At 37.6% G+C, this 22,011-nt stretch overlaps 1 protein-coding gene across 8 annotated transcripts in view; it reads left to right on the top strand.

Annotated features, from left to right (window-relative positions):
- RAPGEF2 (Rap guanine nucleotide exchange factor 2) overlaps window positions 1-22,011 on the top strand; it is a 186,773-nt gene that overhangs the window by 62,397 nt on the left and 102,365 nt on the right. For all 8 annotated transcript variants that reach the window (XM_038135129.1, XM_038135123.1, XM_038135127.1 and 5 more), the window contains exon 4: window positions 13,628-13,711. In XM_038135129.1, coding sequence (XP_037991057.1) covers window positions 13,628-13,711 — 84 coding nt within the window. The remainder of the gene's footprint in view (window positions 1-13,627; window positions 13,712-22,011) is intronic.

Here is a 22,011-nt window from a genome sequence, read left to right as displayed (position 1 = left end):
CAAAATGTGCTTGCTCTAGCATTTCACATCTCTGATGTAATGTTTAATGGGCTAAACCTGAAAGTTAACAATTACTATTTTTTATTAAAAAAAAGAAAAAAAATTCATATTTAAAAACTAAAAATAGATGTTCTGTTACTCTGAGCTGTAGCTTTACATTTTTTAATGAATATTTTGAGATCTGCTTAGTAAGAAAATCCCATGAAACCTGCAGTCTAATTTCAGTGTTCTATATTTAAAAGGGTAATGAACTTGGAGGGATCTTTATTTTTGTTTCACAAAATCGGCCTATGTGTTGAAGATGTACTTTTCTAAAAAAACAGAATTTCAGTTTTGCTATGTAGATGTTTGGAAAAATTCTTTGAGTACTACAGGAGAGAAGCAAAGTGATAGCCAGGCTAGAATTGATCCACTCAGTTATGAGCTGTAGGAAATCAGCTTGGAACATGGAACCTGGTTACTTTTTAATGAATTTAACAGAATTATCACTTGACGCTCTTATTTTCATCATGAAGGCTAAGGTATTAAATGAGCACTACCTTTTAACATTTTAGATTGTTTTTTAAGTTACAATTTCTTCATGATGGTATATTTGCATTGAAATCTGAAATTGGGTGCAATATCTATTAAAATAGCTGCAACTGTTGGAGCTGTTAATTGACCTGTGTGTTTGACCTCCCTGAGGCAAAACTTAATGTCTCAGGGCAGAAAAGCTAAATCTTTATCCCTAAATGCTAATGGGCAGACTAATGCTCTTGCTCTGTTTATTTGATCAAAAATTTTTCATTGTGAAAACTGTGTCTGTCTGCTTTGTCAGTGGTATCTATAAAAAAGTAAATTTCTGTTTTATATATGCAATACTGAAAATAATTATCTGCATTCCTTACAAGCACAGCAGTTATTTTATCCTATGTTAAAAAACAAACAAAAAAAAGTTGTTGATTTTCATAGTAGCTCTATAGATTTTTTTCTATGACCAAAGGGATGAAAAGGAGCACGTTGCTGAAAATTGGCTCATCTCATCTGCATTTACTTTACTATCAGTGGGTGTACATGGTAGTGACAAATTCTCAAACCCTACGGCCATCTCACTGTTTAAATGCAAACTGGGTTATTAGAAGTGGCAGTTCAGCTTGAGTTATTCTTCATTTGCCAGTCATTCTACTCCTTTCATTTGATGGGAAGTTAGTGACATAAGCACTTAAAACCTGCAAAGCAAAACTTCAGAACTGAGGCTTACTTGACATGCATATTTGTTTTGGGTTTTTTTTTTAACTTACTACCTTTATTGAAATCTACTTAGAGACCTCGTTAAAAATATATTTATTTTGGTCACTTAATATATGTTTTATCAGTAGTCCAAAGAAAGAAATTATTTGTTTTCATATCTGCATTATAGTAGTTCTTGATGTCTCCAACAGTGAGCTTCCAGTTAGCAGTTTCTTTAGAAAACAGAATTCTAGCAGACTTGTAGAGGGTGTTTATACCTCTTTACAGTTGAACAGAATTTTTCAGATCAAAATTGAATTTTGTGCTATGTGCATTGGATGTAAGCAAATGAGTGTGTGTCCAATAAAACAGGCACCTCTTTTTCCTCCTCATTAGTCATGTGAGGGCTGTGTGTGTTTTTCAGCCATGCTGTTTGATATTTCTGTGTGTATGCATCAGTGGTGTTTGGCTTACTCTTTCTGTAAGGAAATCTTGTATATTTTTAAGCTTCCTGTATTTTCTTCACTAAGAATACTGGATTGGCAGGAAATATGTTAAGGTTTGCTGACCTGCAGTCTAAAGTCCTTCAGTAACAAAACCTGATGTTTCTGAATTGCCAGGCTGTAGCACAACACAGTTTTGTGATTACATTGCCTATAGCTTGAGCAATTTAAGCTGGCATTACTCTTAGTTAAAACTTGTATTGTTTTTAAAAATTTGAAGGAAACCCCAGTCCAGGTTATTGTGAAGTGTGGTTTTTTTTTAGAGATCCTTCAAACGAAGTCCTGATAGGATGTATGCTCCTACCTCCCACATGTCTCTACTGAGAAGATTTCATGTTTGATTAAAGTTCTTAAGAGCAGACTACTTAGTAACTGGTTGTGATGGTGGTGATTCTTAAAAAGGACAAGTGTTTAAAAAAGAGTAGTTATCTCTTGGACATCTTGAACTGAATTTTGGTGTTAATGTCTGGCTGGAAAAAGCTCTTGTCTAATGTCAAAATGTTTGTGTGCTTTTACGTAATTCAGTTTGCAACCTTAAATAAAATTTAGCAGGGAGAAAGACAAGTAGAAGTTGTATACATAAACTGGAGATTGGAGGGAAAAAATGTTGTGTGTAAAATGCAGTTATTATTACAGAGAATGTTGACAGCTGAAATGAGTAATAGCAAGCTGATTGCTATCTAAGTTACTGACTATGGTAGGCAGGTGTAAGACAAAAAGCTGTACAGTTATGTTGTGTCTTAATTTTTTCCTCATTCCCAATTTGTCTTGCAGTCTGGAATGAAAAACATCTACTTGTATTAAGACTGTAGTGCTTGTATGGTGGTGGAAAGGGGAGGGAAAAGAGGATGAGAAGTGGAGAAGGCTGTAAAAAAGATAAAGATACGTAATTTCTGCTGATTATTTTTCTGCTGATAAATTTCCATGATTAGAACTAAATTCTCAAGTCTATTAGCAGTAATATCACCATCCAGCCTTAGCCAAGTTTTCTGAATTATATCACCATGGCAAATCACAAGACCCAAACACATTGGTGTTGGGCTGGTCATGCAGCCTTCTCCAGGACTGGCTTGACCCAGCCATCAAATCCTGAAACAAAGGAAGTCTGCAAAGGGGGAATAAAGGTGCACAACTTCTTGGTAGCTACTCAAACATTGATTGTTTTCTTAGCTGAAAATGTTAGTGTTTTTCATGAGGTAGAGCAGAATGTCTCAAAAATGCTGCAGGGCAGTAGTTCAGTGCAAGGACAGGGGAGAGATAGATCTGTGAGTAGTCTTTTTAAGAGTGGGAATCCAAGAGTCACACTTTTAAGTCCTACAATAAAAGCGACATTTATTGAATTCACGGTTCTTTCACGGTAACATATTTCCCTGAAGAGCCTCAGGAGGACAGAAGCAGTGCATGTAAACCACAAAAATGTATGCCAAAGTTGCTGTATGTTTCTGCGTAGCTTGACTTGAAGTGTGACAAAAATGAGCTGAAACTATCTTCTTTAGCTATTCACTCTCAGAGAATATTCTGAGTGTTAAGGGTCTCACAAGGATTGTCATATCCGTCTCTTAAGTGAGTGGCCCATACAGCGATCAAACCCACAACCTTAGCATCATTAGCACTCTGCTCTAGTGTCCTGGTTTGAAAAGACAGGTGTCTGCTAAAGAAGGCAGGAGCCATTCCTGAACTGGAAACTGTAAACCACCTCCCTCCAAATTGTTATAAATTTGAAATTAAGGGGGCTCTCAGGCAAAGATATGGGAGCAGTAATAACAGTTCTTTATTAGGGAAGAAAACAAAAAATAAAATAAACAAGATGACACCCTGTTGGTCAGGGGGTTGGTAGCAGTCCAATTGGAATTGTCGCTGCAGTCCTCCTGGAGTGGCAGGTGTGGTTCTGTTGAAGCAGTGATCCTGTAGAAGGGTGTAGTCTTCTTCTGAAGATCCAGTGGAAGAGGCAGTGCTCCTCTGGGAATCCAGTGGAAAAGGCTGTCCTGGTGTCCCAAAATATCAGATTATATCCAGTTAGAAATGCTTGGCTCCTCCCCCTGGGCAGAGCATCTCACAATGGGATGCTGTAGTTTTTAATCAGTCATGCAGTGACACTCTATGGCCCATTTACAGAAGATATCTCCTGGAGGGAGGATTGGTTTGTGGAAGAGATAAAGAAGACTGCCCAATTAACAGAAGATAACTGCCACACCTCTAACAGATGGCAAATAGAATACACACATTACCTTGCAATCTAAGACATGTAGCCAACTGAACTAATCTCAGGGTCTTGTGATTTTTAAACAGAACAGCACTGCTGAGACCACCTTACTGAAATTGTGTTAACACAACAATTGTGTTAAGAGTGCTTTTATAGATGCAATGTATGTGATCTATAGCTGTATATGTTTGTATCTTAGAGATAACTTAAGAAAAATTAAGTCCTAAAAGACTACAGAAAGGAATTGCTAGAGAATCTCCTAAGTAAGAAGCGATAAGAGGAACTGGCCTCAAGTTAAGCTGGCGAGGTTTAGATTGGATATCAGAAAAGATTTCTTTACAAAAGTGGTTGTCAAGCATTGGCACAGTCTGCCCAGGGAAGTGGTTGAGTTACCATCCTGGAGGTGTTGAAAAGACTTAGATGTGGTGCTTGGGGACGTGGTTTTAGTGGTGAACATGGCAGTGGTGGGTTAGTGGTTGGGCTTCATGATTATAAAGATCTTTTCCAACTTCAGTGATTCTGTGATTTCTGGGTCAGTATCAGAATTTTCTGGTAGATCTCTGCAGGCAATACATGTATTCATTCATGCTTCTTCTATATCTATAGGTTTCTGTGCAAGTTCTGCAGCACTACATTTAATAATGCAAAGAAGTTCTGCAGCAGGGCTGGCCTCTTCGGTTTTGTCCTGAAAATATTCCTAAAGGTGTATTGTGCCTTCTGATAGTTGGGCAGCTGCCAAAATATCATTGGGATACTGCCAGTTCTGCACTGCAGTAAATCAGGAACCTGATTCACATGTTGTGGATGCATTTTCTGTGGGGAATTTTTTAGGTAATGTCTATCATTAAATAAACACATTCAAGGACTTGGCAGTTGTCTCTGTATAAATAGACACTGAATCAAGGCTTCTTAATAGTGTCAGTGATCAATGTTACAGTCTGTTGGCTTTGCACAGCCAGTTCCAAATTTGTTATTGTTTGACCTGATTTTGAGACTTCCTTGAATGATGACTGAAGCAATGTTTTTGCACCTTCTTTACTGTAAATGTTTCATTGAAAGCTATTACATTTTTGTTGTAATTCTGAGAACTTTGAGGCACTCAAAGCTTTGGTTTTGGAGACACGTTAGGAAGTTGTAAGATATAAGAACAGATTTGTCTGTCTTGCCTTCAGAGTGTTTTGGGTGCAAGATCATTTTATTGTGCTGCTTCTGTAATTGTTTTCTGGTGCTTTAGGAGACTGTAGTTTTTGTTCTGAATTTTTCTTCTGATACAAAGGACTAATTCACTGTACAAGTTTAATATCAAGACTTCAATGACAATAGGTCAATTAGCTTGTGTACATATATTTGTATAATGTATTTATTGATTGCATGTTTAATCCACCATTTTAGACTGACAGGCATTACTGACACTCTGTAATAATCTCTAATTTGACCAAAATTCTTGTTTTATTTCACTGATTTTATTTCAGAAGTGAAAAAAAAATACAAATAACTTAAATATTGTAAAGAAAAATATACTTCTGATTATTTATTTTCATGAATACTGAGGAATTGTTTCCTATGGTTCATTCTTCTGCATTTCTCATTGTTGCTACCAGGAGTCAAGACACCAGTTTTCATCTTGTGTCCATCTGTAAAGTATAATAATGGGCATAAGTTGAAATATGCACACTATTTTGTGAAAACCAGAAGTTCAAAATTCTGAATTATTAGTTTTGTTACTGAATAGATTTTAACTCTGTCTTAAATTGATTCTTATTTCTAATCTTCACTCCAAATATAACTTCAATGTGTTCATATAAGAAGAAAAGCATTTGAAAATTGTCCGTGGCTGTTGCATCAAGTACCACTCTCTTTTACCTTCTGTGTTTGGGATATGCCTCAAGAGCATCTGAAATGCTCTGGCAGATGTCAGGTGACTGCTTAACTAACTTAATAAGGAGGATTAGAGGCAGTGCCGACAGTGTTAGTAAGCAGTTTTCTGGTTACTCTGTGTTTGAACACTACAGTACTAGTGGGCAGGATCTTCAGGCAATGAGATGTCTACCTGAGAGAATTGTTCAACTTAGACATGTTTGACATCCCAAGGTATCTCAAGGCTAATGTCTAATTCTGGCAATGATTATTCAGTTAAAACAATAAACTACTAAACTACCTATAGCTCTCAGCATAGAGGGGATAACCAAAATGAGCAAAGAGAAACAGACAGATTAATCTGCTGGAACAAGATCCTATGAGCATGAGCTTGCAGAGCAATGTTCTTTGGGATTTCTTCTTGTGTAGTGCTTAAATGTCTTAAAGAGCTCCCAGTTCTGACATGTCAAATTTCCATTGTTTCTGCTTCTCTCAAGTGGAGACCTGGGAACACGAGCAATGTCTTTAGAATTATTCTGCCTACTTTCTGGAGTTTATTCTGCTTTGAACAACACTGAGTATGATTACATGAAAATGCAATAGGTGCACCTCGGTTTGTAAGTCACCAAAACAATTACAAGTGTTATAGATTGTAGGATGATGGTATTACATCCAATCTAAATGTAACTCTTGAATGAATCCTTTAGTGGTTGGAATTTTAAAGAATTATTGTCTTCATAAATCAAACTAGGTTTTTCACAACCAAGAAATTGTTCTTGCTGAATTCATGACCTTTTTGTGGCATAGCTTGAAAATAGCTCTGAATGGAAGGCAATTCTGGATGTTAAGGATGACTATAGTTAAGGGTCCTTCCAGCTTCTGGAGTTGCTGGAAGTCTAGTGTTGCAGGGAGAGTGACTCCTCTGTTGCTTAGGTCTCAGGATAGACACAGGTGTAAAAGGAGTATTAAGCAGTAATTAGATGGAAGTAATTTCCATGCTTGTTTCTACTGAGACCTGCATGTTGCTTAGCTTTTTTTCATGTGCTGTTTTAAAGGAGTTGACTGAGAAGCCAATGACTAGAAGGTAGGCAGAAGAGTAAAGATTTTTGTTTAGCATGTGCTTTCAAGTCCAGGTACTGAATTTTGCACTGAAGCAATGTCTTATTTGACAGAATTAAAGCATGTTTGACAGCAGTCATCAAAAAGACCTGCAAATTCTTCCCACTGTACATACTTATGATGTTCATTATCTCAGTTGAACCTGAGTGAGTAAGCATGTGCTGAATATGATTTGTTATTCCAGAGGTTTTACTATTGCTGTGTCTCATTTTGATGGAGAATGAGAATGAAATGGATTGCTGTTTTTAAAATCCATCTATTTCTAAAGAAGTCTTAAAGAAATGTGATGAACCAGGACCTGTTAGGATAGAGGAAGACACTACAGATGGTGAAGATATTTTGAGATTTATTCAGCCTTTCAACAGGTTGATTTAAATATTTATTGTAGCTTAATATTTTGGAAGGCTTTTCAGCACTGGAAACTGAAAGGTAGAATTGGAACACCTGTTCTACTGTAGACAGATGCATTACAGAATTGATATGCGTGGTGGACATGTTTTCTTGTGAAGAATTTCTTGGATATGCCATTAATATAGAATTCAGATATATAGTTACAAATGTGTAGTTGCAAGCATGCAAGTGCTGCTGATTGCTTTATATAGAATTAAAATATTTGTAATTAGAAAAGAAAGTTTTAGTTTTAAGCACAGTATATGTAGCTACTTGCTGGTCTGGGAATAAGAAGCTGCCCCTTCTTGGGGCATAAATAGAGCATAGCATGAGGAGTTTGATACAAGTGCAGGAGACTGTGAGAAAGCCTGCAAACTTCTTGGATTTTGTCAGTCTTGAGATTTATAAGCACTTCTTGATTTTTGAACTTTGAGTGCCTTTGAGGTCTCAGAGAAAACAGTCATATGCTAGAAAATGTGAAAGCCTCAGTCTGAAAATACTGTCTGAACTCATCAATGCTGACAACCCAGTGATGTCATAGGCCATTGCATAATGACACAATTGAAGTTTCCAGACAGAACAGTTAGTGTCAGCTATGAAGTTTCTTTGCATAGTTCTGTCTTCAGTTTTTTGTGTGATTTTCAAAGCAGAAAGATGTCCTGTCTGGCTGCAGGTTGTAGTTGTGTTAAAGGACTACGTCAAGGAAACTGGACAGGGACACACAATGGGAAGGCATGGCAATCCAATTTATGACTTTCTGTTTCTAGCTCCTGAATTCCTGTAAATCAAGTTCTCTGGCATTCTGGGAAATTAAATATAGATTCCCCTGGAAATCCTCTGCGCCAGAAAGTGCTGTAATACAAAAGTCAGGATTTCAAACAGATTTATTCAAATTTTGTTCAGCTAAAGTTCAGATTATGAATAAAACCTGCACATTGATGGCTATTTTGGTATTGGCTTTCAGTTTTGCACCACTTGCAATATTGCTGCTAGAACCTAAATATTTATCAGTAGGTAGCTCTATCATAGTAGTTAAAAAAGAGGAGCATTAAATCTTGGTACTGAAGTCCTTTTGTTGTTGTTTCTGCAGAACACAAATCTTATTTTCAGGACAGAATGAGTGTATATTGATTTTGTTGTTCTTACTGCCCCTAATGAGTGACTTTGGGGTTGACTTCATTCTGATTCCCTGCAGGATAAATTGCTTGTGTCATCTAACTTTCCTGGCAATAAATCCTGTTTTCTGTAACTAGGGAAAGTGGATATCTTAGCTGCTTTGGTAGGCTGTATAACTTTTAACAGTCATACATTTTATCCAGATAAATACCCAGAACAGGAACTGAGCTGAAGAAGGATCCCAAAACAAGCAACAACTTTCCCTCAGTCTTAGGTATTTGAAGCAATGTGTTCTGTCACTTAAGGCTAACATGTAAAGTCTTGCCTGCAAAGGTCTTTGTATGCCTGCTTAGAAATGTACATGTGTCAACAGCTCCTGATTTCAATTATTTCCACTCCTGCTGTGCATATGGCCCTGCAAGAGTGGAGGGAGGGAGCAGAGAGGAATTCAAAACTAGAAAGGAAGTGCTGTTTGCTGAGTTAGGTGAGCTTTGTTTGCAGCTTGATGCGGATCATGGAATCATTAAGGTTGGAAAAGACCTCCAAGATCATTGAGTCCAACCATTAGCCCAGCACTGTGAGGTCTGCCGCTAAACCCTCTCCCCAAGCAGATCTACCCATTTTTAAAATACTTCCAGGGATGGTGGCTCAAGCATTTTCCTGGGCAGCCTGTTCCAATGTTAGACCACCCTTTCAATATCCAATCTAAACCTCCCCTGGGGCAACTTGAGGCTAACTCTTGTCCTATTGTTGGTTGCCTGGGAGAAGAGGCCAGCCCCCATCTGGCCACAGTCTCCCCTCAGGCAGTTGTAGAGAGTGATAAGGTCTCCCCTGAGCCTCCTTTTTTCCAGGCTAAACACTCCCAGCCAGCTCTCTCAGCTGTTCCTCCCAGGACTTTGCTCCAGAGCCTTCACCAGCTCCATTGCTTTATGGAGCTTCCAGTCTCCTCATGTGTGACAGCTGCTGCTTCAGTGGTTGCGGTGATGCTGGACAGGAGTGGCATCCTTACTACACTAGTAATAGGAAAGACCTTACCTCAGCAGATGTCTTTACTTTTTACATCAGCTTGACTGACAGGTGCCATGGACCTTCCCCTTAACTCTCCTAAGCTGAAAAAACCCCCATGTCTCTTGAAGGATGCCTTTGTGGATGCCTTTGTGGAAAGGTCATCAGCATCAATCCTGCTTCAGCTAATTCCCGATGAAGTGCTTATGTGGACTTAATGCCCTCGTGCAAACCCAGTCAGGGAAGTGTCTTGTCTGCAATAAAGCCTTTTAAGAACAATTTGCTGTTGTCTCTTCAGCAGCAGAAATATCTTTAGGTCAAATAAAGTTTCTAGATTGTTCTGCGGGCTGCCAGGGGTAGGCACTATTCTAGCAGTGAAAGAAAACTTTACAATTAGGCTTATTCTCTAGAATTCAGTTTTAATGTTTAAAACAAAATGTAAAGTGTGAATGCAAAGGAAACCTTTTGAATACAAATCTTCTCTGTTGGGTAAAATGGTATTTGTATGAGTCCTCAGGTGGCTTGAAGAGGTACTTTTGTAGTTCAGCATCTGCTTCTTCTATAGTTTCTTCTTTCTTTCATGACAGGCACAAAAGTCCTGAAGAATGCAAATGCATTGTTGATGAACAAATGTCAAACATAGTACAGAAAACATGGAAGCTTGATTGAAAGCCACATGATGTTTGAATAGGATTGTGGAAAGCCCAGAATCCTTAAAATGAAAGAATTGCACGTGTTTCTCGTGACAGTATTGTCTAGCAAAAGCTGGCTGCCAAATGGCTTTGTTGAGACTTAATTCTAATCAGCTGGGAGTATAACAAATGTTAAAAGTGCAGGAGTTAAATATATTTTCATATGAAAGGAATAGATCAGTGTTTCATTTGCCTTTTTTTTTTTTTATTTTTTCTTAGGGAATCATGTGGATTCTGGAGAAAGAAATGTGTTTGCTATACTTGCGGGATTTTTTCAGATGTTTTGCTCAAGACTATATTAAGATAGTACTAGTTGTAAAAATGAAGAGAATTAATACCCTATCTGTGTTCTTTGCTCTTGAAGACTTGGAAATATTTATGATGTTTTGGATAACAGACAAAATTTTAGAAGAATACAGAATGTATTTCAGGGAAGATACCTTGAATACACATTCTGTAGTAATATTCCACTACTGTGACACAGCAATATTGAAACTTCTTTAAATTTAGATAACTGAAGTCTTGAGTTCAGTAGATATGCATGATTCAAATAGCTTAGAGCTTAGAAATTCTCAAATGTAACTACAATTCTCAAATGTAACTACTCAAATGTAACTACAGTTATTAACTACACATAAAGCAAAAGGAAAACAAATTCAGTTACATGGTATTCCTCAAGTTTGATTTATTTTTTTTAATCAGTTCTTTTAGCTGTCAAATGAGCAGATGCTTATTTTGATTATCTACAAAGTGGAAAAAGTATGATGTTTGTGACAGATAAGTGAGAAGTACCAACAACTTTTGAAGACCCAACTTGCAGAGAAAGAGAATAAACCTGTGAATTGGCAAAAAGAAGAGTCGGACGATTAACTGAGTGAAGAGTCATGCTGCATGTGATTAAATATGAAAAAATCAAACCATTGCAGTTGAATGTATAATCATTCTAGGTGTTTCTTAAATGATTCAAAGGTAGATTCAAAACTAGCCTCAAGCATTTTCGTATTGAATGTACCGACTGTATGTATTATATATACTGACTAGTGCTTGTGAAAGCCAGTAGCTGCTTTTCTCTTTGAAGTTAAAAAATCTCCAATGAGCAGAGATACCTGGAGCCCCTTACAAATAGGTGATTTGAGAGAGGATTTCTAAAATTAATCAGGTCTTAAAATGAGGAAAATAAAAGCTTGGATGTTAGTAGGTTTACAAAAGTTAAAATACTTTCTATTGGCTTAATTTTTTTCTGCTTCAATTATTTTATCATTGGAATGCCTTTCTTGAAGCATGAGAAGATCTCTAGATTACTTTTACTTTAGAATTGTAAAATCTGTGAGCCCAGGTTCTGTTCTGTCAGACTACACTTTAATACTTGGTCAAACTGCCAGATTTTAGGAAAAGGAAAGGAAAAAAAAAACCACTCCCAAGACCACAAAACTTATTATGTGATAATATAATGTGCTGTAATCCATATGGAAAAAATATTATTCACATTCTAATACAGTTACTTCCCAGGTATTTGAGTAATCAGTTTGTCTATATCCATTGCTGAAAATTTCTATTTCAAAAACTTTTAACTGTGATAATTAGTCCAGATTATTTGTATGTAGAATGACAGGTATTAAAGAACATAATAAAACACATAACAGACTTGCAGTTCAGCAGCAGTGCTGTTGTATGCCTGTCAGCATAGGATTTGTGGGGAAAGAAGGAATGTCTGAAGATGTGTAACTTAACTTAGGTGCATGTTAATGTTTTTAGGAATGATATTTTTGTTGGAAGTGCTGGGTTTTTTGTGTTTAACCTGGTTCTCTGCACTTATGCACAGTGTTGATTTTTCTAGACCAACAAGTTTGAGGGTGATACAGGCCCATCTGAGAAGCAAGCAAGCGAGGCACATTTCAGAATAGGCAGCTTAAAACACTTCAGCTATGTGAATGAAAATGCTGTTGTTTTAGCTGTGGGACTGTATTAATGCTTTGTTCTCTATGGCCTGTCAGTATAAAGAAGTATTCCTGAAATCTTGGTTTTGAAGATGTTATAACTTCTGGTGTGTGTAGGTGACCAGGATCACTTCACTGGTCAGGACATTGGCTGCAAGAAAAGACATACAGTCTCCATCTTCTTGTTCAGTTCCTCTGTTCTTGGCCATAGATTGTGTCCCCTTAGTTTCCTCTCCTAATTTTCTATGTTCCTCTCCTTTCTTTCTCATGCTTATATTATACAGTGGAAAATGAAAATGGAACATGTTTTTAGATTGGATGGTTTGCTCTCAGCTCTTTGAGGCTTGCACACTTGTTTTGAGGAGCTCTGTGTATGTACTTTTTAAATTGCAGTTCTTCAGATGAAAAATGCACCATGTACATTGCCTACTAAGATTTAAGATTAGATTTTAATATTATGCTGTCACCATTGTTAAAAGATATGGGCTGTTCTTACTTGAAGTAGACCTAGTTATTGCTAAAGACTTGAGACATATAATTTAAAAAATGAAGGTGCTACAAATTCATTAAGTAATCTGCATCTCTTTGTGTCACTGGGGATGTGGTTTTCCATAAGAATGCTCACACAGTTCATAACTATGAACTCCATTAGTCATGAATTCAAATAGTCAGTTTATCTGGAAGAAGCAGGAGTGGTAGAAACTGAAGTACAGTGGAGAGATTCTCACCGACTGTCAACATGGAATGAGACTTCTACTGCAGATATTTCTAGTAGCCTTAATCTTTATTATTTTCTTGTCCAAACATTATTTGAACTCACTTACCCAAAAAGAGTCTAAGCATATGAAAAGGATTTTGTATTACTCAAGGAGCAACATCTGAATCTACAGTAGAATGAACTGTGCCTGGATGACCAAGTCTTCCTTCCTTCCTTCTTCCTTCCTTCAACTCTACAGGTTGAAGAGAGGGGAAAGGAAAGTTTTTGCCCCTTCTGCTGGGAATTTATTCTGGTGCCAGGAAGAGATGTGAAAGGGGCCGTGCTTTGCAGTAGCAGATCATGATTGGCAAATGTGATGTAGGTTTACCATCTGCAAGTGTCTCTTGCCTTGTAGAAAGGCATGCTGATGCAGAAAGGAAAATTTCTGTCCTGAAGAAAGGCTTGAGAAGAAGATGGCTAGTATTGGGAAAGGATGCCTTTATTTATAGAGGCAAAGATGCTTCAGCAAGAACTGAAGAACTGTCATTCTTGTTCAATGCATTTGATAGAATACAATACAGTATATTTACTGTAGCTTGGCTTCCTTTAATCACTTACAGTTATATTTAATTTAAATTGGGCTGTTACCAAATGAATAGATAGATGCTTTTAATTAAGTCAAGTAAATGAAATTGAGCATTCCTATAATGTATATGTTTGCTGGTGTAAATTAGAATAGTTTCATGGAGTTATTTTTTAAATAATTGAATTGTGTCTTCCTTCCATAGTTTGGAGCATTTTTGCTTCTTTGACGTTCTTTGTAGTGCAAATTTGGTACTGCTGTGAGTAATTTAAATCAAGTGTTTTAAACTGTGCTTTTTTTATTATTATTATTCCAGCCCTGATGATATTGGTACCTGTTGGTATATCCTGCTGTCTGGTTCAGTCTTCATTAAAGAATCCATGTTTCTTCCAAGGAGCAGGTATGTCAGTTATGAAGGTACTGCATGCTATATTATAAACATAAATCATGAGATGTAGAGAATTTTTAGAATTAAAAGGCAGTGTTTTATATTTAATGAATCACAGAAGAACAAATCTAAACACACATCTCCTGCCTTTGGTTGCTCTGGTAACTGTTTAATGCCCATAGCTAGAATTGAAGGTCCATCTTTGTGGACAGTGTATAGCTGTCCAAAGTGTCATGCAGATGTTGTTGATTTAAAAAAATAAAACCACTAAAAACCTGACAAATGGAGTGACGTGCTGAGTAGTCTCTTCCTGTGAGTAATCATACTTCAAATTATAGGATGCACTAGAATTTGCATGTGGATGTTTTCCTTTACTTACTGTGCACAAATCTTTGGTGCATGTTTTAGAATAGGGTTAGATCATGTTACTGCAGGTTTTACTGCTTCTGTATAACATCATGCAAATGGATTTTCGATGAAGAGCAGTTTCTTAGATGGAAAAAAAAGTTTGAGTGTGAGATACTCAGCATTTATATTGCTTCAGTGAAAAAAAATAAATTTTGAGCTATGGAAAAAATGCAAGTGGTTGCAAGGATTTTAGACAAAAGTGACTAAGCTTGATCATTTTAATAGAAGCAGAGCAGAATTATTTTAAAATGCTGGCTATATGCATATTCATTCAGACTACCATAGAAGGCTGCTTTGAAGTGTATGACATGTAATAAAATTTGTGCAAGGCAGAGTGAAAGAATGACCCATCTCTGTATAGTATCATGATAATGAAAGAATTGGATTTTTTTTTTTCAATTTTAAAAGGTGGGAAGCCACTTCATGGCTAGCGTTGGTTGGTGTATGAGACATTAGATCTTCAAATCTGCCTTCCAGTGGGAGAGCAGTGCAAGTCTTGGGACTTCCATTTGATGATGGTGGCATGTTCTTGGTGAAACCAAGTGTCTTGTGTCTGTCAGGCACTGCTGATAAAAAGATGTATTAGATGTGCCATTGAATAGTTAATGCTGAAGGTGCAAAACTGATTATTGAAAAAGTAGCACAAAAACAGATTATAGGAGCCCTACTTCTGGTAGAATGAAAATTGTCCCACATGTCATCCATGAGCAGGCATGCTAGGATAAAAGCTGGCAGAAAGTGCTACCTTAAGATACCAGGAGAAGAGATGTACAATATCTGAATTAACGTAGGGTGGCTGTATATAGTCCATGGCAATATAGTCATCTTCTGTTCCTCTGAAATACAGCAATGCTTGTGCCTCACTCACTTGGGCACCTTGAAGAGAGGTCAGATTTAGTAAAATAAACAATGAGCTTGAGACTCTTCCTGGTAGATAAACAGAAAATTACAGATCCTGTGGCAGTAAGCAGAGCATTAAGTGCTGCTCACATGGAGAAATGTGTAAAATGACATCTGGGACAGTGTCTAATACCTTTGTGAAATACAGGCATAGAATTTGTGATTCAAACAGGTTTTACAGTTGTGGGTGAAGTCAAGTAGATGTCAAAGGTAGTGTGTTGGGAAGCAAAGGCAAGAAAGACAATTTGTCAATTGAAAAAGATAACTTAAGTCCATGAAAGCAAAATTAGAAACTTTAATTATATGAGATAAAAAGTATTTCAGGAGAGTAAAACCAGAGTTTTTCTAGTGAGGGGCTTTGTGCTTAGAAGCTGTAGTCATTGAATGGTACATGAGTGCCTTATTTAAATTTAGGACAAGGTTAATCAGGGTTTTTTCTTTCTAAATGAGTATGTTGCAATTGGGCTTTGGGCTCATCCATGAATAAGAAACTTGGCAAAAGTGAGAGGGCACCCAGGTGAAATTTCTGATCTGGAATATTGGTGGCTAATAAATGATTTATTGATTGATTTATTTAGTGAAAAAATGGCCTGAGATGGAAATTAAGTTTCCCAGCTTTACTTATGCTGCCAGTGAACTGCTGGGAGAGAAATAGCAAACTGCTCAGTTATGCATGCCAGGCAGAAGAGAATGGTTGGTGGAAATGCTAAAGTAAGATTTTAGGGTGCTCAAAAAAAAGGGAGTGAGACTTACTGAAAAGGCTGCTGTCCAGAAAGAACTGATAAGGTTCTGGAATCTAAATGGTAGTGTCAAAAGTGGACAGAAGACAGTTAAGTCTTCTTAACACTGGATAAGTGTTTGCTGAAACTGACTACTTGCATGTACCGGGAGTAAAAACTTCAAGAGTCTTTTTGAGCATTGCATAATTTGTGCATCCTGATGTCCTATTACTGCTGAAATGAACTGTCTAGGGTCTAGCAAAGCGAGCACATCCTCATGCATCACATCAAGTGATAGGAAGAGCCCTAAACATTGCAAAGTAAGATCATCTAATTTTGATTTTTGTTTGTCATTTGAGTAAACTAGATTTGCAATAGTAAATTAATATTTACACTATTTTAATGTGGGCTTTTTTTCAGGTTAATCCATTTTGTCTTTGCCCATCCAAAAAGCCACTAGGATATTATTTGCAACATGTGTAGCTTGTGATTAAGAGCAGGATGGAGCCAAGAAGTCTGTGTAGGAGCAATCAAATATGTAGAAAGCAAGAAGTATGTTCCTTTCTCCAAATCCAATTGACTCAGAAAGTTCTCATTTCCCTAAATTTCTTTTCCCAGAGCCAAATGTAATTCACCCCTAAGCATCTCACCATCCAAAACTCCTAATTTTTTCCCCCCACTTTAAAACTAGTCTCTCTCTCTCTCACTTTTTTTTTTTTTTTTTTTTTTTTTTTTTTTTTTTTTTTTTTTTCCCAACCTGCCTCATGCACTTGCAGTAAATCCCTTTGGACAGGTTCTCTGGGCTGCTGATCTTGCTCAGACTGAGGGCTTCCCCATGCCTGTCCTCCTGACCTGCTCAAGCTCACCTTCATTGAATAATGGCTGGGTGTGGTTGTGTTCGAGGGGTCCCAGGATGAGGGAAGAGATGAGAATCTTGACTCCATGTTTCAGAAGGCTGATTTATTATTTTATGAAATATATTCTATCAAAAGTGCTATACAAAAACTATACTAAAATAATAGAGAGAAAGAATTCATCAGAAGGCTAGAAAGGAATAGAAAGGAATGAATAATAAAAACTCATGACTGACCAGAGAGTCTGACACAGTTGGACTGTCATTGGTCATTAAGTAGAAACAACTCACATGGACCAATCAAAGATGCACCTGTTGCATTCCACAGCAGCAGATAATTATTGTTTTTCTTTTCCTCTGAGGCTTCTCAGCTTCTCAGTAGAAAAAATCCTGGCAAAAGGATGTTCATAAAATATCATGGTGCATGGTGACAGCTGGGCAGTAGCTGACCAAATTTAAAATAAGATACACATTGTCATCCCACCAATTCCACCCCAACTCCTGAATTTCAAGAGCATTTGGGTTTTTTTCCTTTTTGATTTCACTCCTTTGAAATGAATGTCTTTACGTGCCAGAGCAATATTAATATCTCAGAATAATTTAGACCTAGTGGACAAATCTGCCTACAACTTTGCAGGTTTGTTCTCAGTCCTGTGCAGAATTCGATGTTACTCTTAACTTTGTGGCAGTTGGCATGTGAGTTTGTAAAGAAGGATAGAGGGCTCTCACTAGGTTCGAGCTGACGCTTGCAAGTACCTTAGTGCATTTGACTGCCTCTGCTCAGCATATTATTTGCATTTGGGTCCTCTATTAGCTGATTCGCTTGCCTTAGTTTTAGATATAGCATCCACTTGCGTTAGTTTTAGATATAGCATCCCTCAGACTGGTTGGTGAGTAACACTGGAAATGCTCTTTTCTTGTATATGTCATGTCAGGTAAACTTACTGTATTTCTTTCTTCCAAATCATTGTGCCCATGGCTTTCATTTCTAGTGTTAAGATACCATTTAAAATTCTTTCATTAGAGAGACTAGGTTTGGCAGATAGTTAATATATAGTTGGAGAAGAATGTTTTAAAAAATACCCCTTTCCCCCACCATGAAGATGTCTAAAAGCATAAGAAATTACTACCCCCCTGCTTTTGCACTGCTGTGGCTTAGAAGCAGCACAGCCTAATTTAGTGCCCTCCCTCACTGAGAGTCTCCCAAACCAGACACCTGTCACTCCCCTCCCCTCTCTGGTGGGAGACACAAAGGCAGATATCATGAGTTAGGATAAGAGTAATTTACTGGAAGCAGCATTTGAGATAAAAAAATGGACAGTAACAGCAGCAATACTACTAAAACCCATGTAAATAAAAAATAGTACAGCAATCCAAAATGAACCAGCTTTGTACGATATGAGATATGGGAAAATATATACCTGTTGAAACAGTTCAAAAAGAGTGTCAAAGCTGCCAATTTTTGACTAAGTTTTATAATGCACTGGATGACTTGTAAAATTACTTGTAACTAGCTACTGGGCAAGTCTTTAATTACAAATTTTAAAAAATAAGTTGTTCAAGATGGGATATTGGAATACATGAAGTCCTCAACTGAGTGTTTAGCTTTGGAAACTTTAACATCTAAACAGTGTCTATTTTTTTTTTTTTTTTGAAAATAGCAGGAGTTTAATTTTATTTCCCTGTTGTAATACAGTTTAGCTTGTATTTGTTCAAATTCCAAGCCATCAGCTAGCAAATACTGTTCATAAGATAAGCCTGGATTTTATTGTCTTTGATTTATTATTTTGGGAAAATATACAGTCCATGGTTTTAAAGAATTGTGCTCTGAACAATTAAAGCTGCCATTTATTTGGTGACATAAGAGAAAGTTTTATCTTGTTCTCCTATTTAATTTCTGTAAGTTAAAATGGTGAAATTTGACAGTTTAATACAAGGAAGATCATCCCTCTTCCCTTCTACCTCTTTCCCCCCATTTTTCCTATTAATATTTACAACCTTCTTCATTTACTTTAACATATCAAGCATATATTATGTTAAACTAAACATTCCTTAATTCTTTTCTCCCACCATGACCATCAAACTAGCACAAATTAACACTCAGTCCCCTCCTCATTTCCCCTGAGCATCTGTACCCTGAAGCAGTTCACATGGTAGAATGAGGTTTATGTATGAACTCCAGAAAAGAGCAGAAAATGCAATTCCCTTCAGGCTGTCCTGGCTTTTCTGTGTTTTCACATGGCCACTGACAGCAACTATGTGACAGTACCTCAAAATGTCTTTTAGAATGGCCTCCAGCTTGCCTTGGCCTGCTGCATGCTCTCACCACGTTTGGTCATTTGCTTGGAGCTCCTGTGTGGTTTTTGTACCAGAACTTTGCTTCTAGTGTAGACTCTACTGGGTTCTTTCGTGTTGCTTAAATGGGAGCTGCAACACCAAAAGAGATCTCCTGTGGGAGATCTCCTGGATCTCCCACAGCTCACCTCGTGCCTGCTCTTGGCCTCCACCACCAGAGGATGCAGCTCTCTCTTAGCAGCAACAAAATGCAGAATTGCTGGGCAGTTTTTCTCAGACTGTTGCCTCTGGTACTTGGGGATTTCTGCTTTTCTCCTAGAATGCTTCCCAGCCCATCTGGGTAGTGTGTGCTGTGCTGCTCAGGCATCCTGCTGTGCTGGTTGCCCCCCTCAAACCAGGCTTTAGTTTGCACTGCTTGCTCATCTGCTGTTTCCTTCCTGCAGCTCTTTTCCTTCCCTGCTACTATCCAACCAATTCTCCCCTCACTGCCTCATATGGGGTGGAGAGCTGCTTTCCCTTTGGCAAGTTCACAGATTTTACATACAGGAGCAATTATTTAAGCTTTTTCCTCTAATTAAAAGATTTAAGTTTGAAAGGTGAAAGAACATTTATTTTTCACGATTTTCAAAATTAAAAGGGATGTATGTGTTTAAATATTGATGGTTTAGCCCTCTGGTTTTTCCCATACTAAAACAACTTAAAAAATTGAATGGAATATCTAATCATACTGGAGAGTCATTGAACAAATTGTGGACTTCTTTTGAATGTGTGTAAAGCAATAGCAAAACTCAGTTTATGCAGAATGTTTTGTCCTCATCCAAGTGAATCCTCATTAACTTATGAAAGTAACCTTTCAGGATAAAATTTGTTAGAGATTTTGGCAGACTTTTTTATTTTGACAGGTAATGAATGTGAGTGTAATGGTGCTGGAGCAGAGCCCTTGGCTATCTACATGCATTTATAGAGCTTTATGTATCTGAAACATACTTCCTAATTTTTGTGATGTCTGAATCATGCTGTTTTGTGTGGTTTATATATATCTAACTGACGGTGTATTTATATTGTGAATACAGAATTGCCTTTGATTGATCTTTTGAGTTAGTAAAAATTATGCTGATAGCTTTAATCACAATGATAAAATCCTTCTCTCACTATGACTCATATATTTGCAACTTAGAGTTTATTAATAATGGCTATTACTGGCTGACACCTATGAGATAACAGAATGAAACTGGGATTTTAACTGAGAGTGATCAATATATACAAATATTTAAACCATTATAAAATCCCCTAAAAAGGGATTAATTTTTTTTTTTTTCCCTGAGCAGGAAACAGAATTTTAGAGCAATGGACTTGTGGGAGGCTCAGAGTTGTACTTTCGGAAACTGCTAGTTTAATTGTTTAAGCTGCAGGGGGAGTTGATCAAGAGCTGTGTGGAGCTTATTTAGCTTTTTCCAGGTTCTGAGTTGCTTATGGCTAAGGATTTGCAGCATTGTGATGGAAACCAAGACCATACACTAGACATTCGTAGAGAAAAATAACTTCCCAGGTTAGCGTTTCAGAGAACATCTGTTTAAGTCTGTTTAAGAAGTTACTTGGAAGTGCATACTTTGGGTTTAGTTTGCCCTTGGAACTCCATGTCCTGAATAGAAAACTTCACTATTTTTGCTGCTGCTGGATTTTCCTGTGACCTATTTCTTGTGTTGGTGTGTCTGTATCAAGCTGGTGGTGTTCTGGAGCCATGCTCATGATTATCTCTAAGGGCTGCTGGGAAGGCATAGAGGGTGGTACTGTTTTGGGCTGACCCCTGCTGCCTTGTCCTCTGTCTGGTTTGAATGCCTTGGTTCAGCATTTCAGTCCCATCAATTGAAACTGAAGCATGAAGGAGTGTGATCTTAGGGTTTAATCTAGGAAAGATTGAGCTCATTGAGCTGAAGGAGGAAGCTGGAAGTAGTAGTGATGTCAGTCCATTTATGACTGTGTGGCTATCATGAATTACTCACAATGAATTTTAAATAGACATTGAGAAACTAAAACTAATTGCTTTGTACTGTATGCATTTACCCAAAAGGCTGCATTTGTCCATTTGGAAGGAGATGTTTACTGTTACCTGGAAGCAGAAAATTAGGCTTATCACAGGCTGTGTGACTGGTAATTTATTGAGACTCAAACTCCGAGTGAAGATAAAATCTTGCTTACAAGAGGTAGCATTTTACTGGGAGTGCCTGATCTGGCTATCTACCTTGAGTTTGCTCATCTCCTGTTGGTATGATGGTCAGTGCTATGTGTGAAATCCAGGACTTGCTCATGTGGGTCGTTGCAGGCTTCCTTATGAGGTTCTGGAGGAGCTGGAGCTGCGGTGGGGCTGTGGCTGAGCCCAGCTCCCTGAGGGCTGGCTGGCAGGCAGGGCATGCAGGTTTCAAGTGAGTCTGACTTCATCACTTCAGACACAGTCAGCTCTAGCTGTAGCTGAATTATCTGAGCCATAAATTGATGGGCCTTGCGATGTCACCTGCTATTTCAGCAAAATTTGTGATTCAGAGCACATGTCACCCAAAAGCGTCCTTAGAGTTCGAAAAAAAAAGGCGTACAGGTTTCTTTGGATATGAATACGTAAAATTATTTTTACAGCTAATTTATCCTTTATCCCATCCATCTTCTGTTTTGCTGAGTAATTGAAGAGTTTATTGAGGTCTGAAACTGATCATGACAGTATCTGAGGTGTTGGGAAATAGAAGAGGAGACAGTTTCCAAATGATGAGATTGGCTGGTGTCTGGTGTTGTTCCTGTCATATTTCAGTGCTACTGGAATTTTGTTTTTGCAGAGCTGATAAAATGTTAAGGGACTTAATCTATTACGCTGACATCTTTTGAAAACAAAAATAGAAGTTCAGTGTTGTGTGTCTGGTGCTACCAGGCTTTCTTCCAAGTTTGTAATGACAAGATAACAATGAAGCTGAAAGTGTCAAATGACCTGAATATGTTTTCAGTGAGCCTGAGTTGTTTTGCTTCCTCTTAAGGTGAGGGAGGCTTTCAGGGATGGAAATGCCCATGGTAGGAGAAAAGCAAACTTGAGGAGCTCTCACAAATGCAAACCTTATACCAGTTTCTAGATATGTAAACTTAGAGCTGCAGAC

The sequence above is a fragment of the Motacilla alba genome, chromosome 4, assembly GCF_015832195.1.
Source record: "Motacilla alba alba isolate MOTALB_02 chromosome 4, Motacilla_alba_V1.0_pri, whole genome shotgun sequence".
Lineage (NCBI taxonomy): Eukaryota > Metazoa > Chordata > Aves > Passeriformes > Motacillidae > Motacilla > Motacilla alba.
The sequence above is the reverse complement of the archived record's forward strand: the minus strand, read 5'-3'. Positions and strand labels throughout refer to the sequence as shown.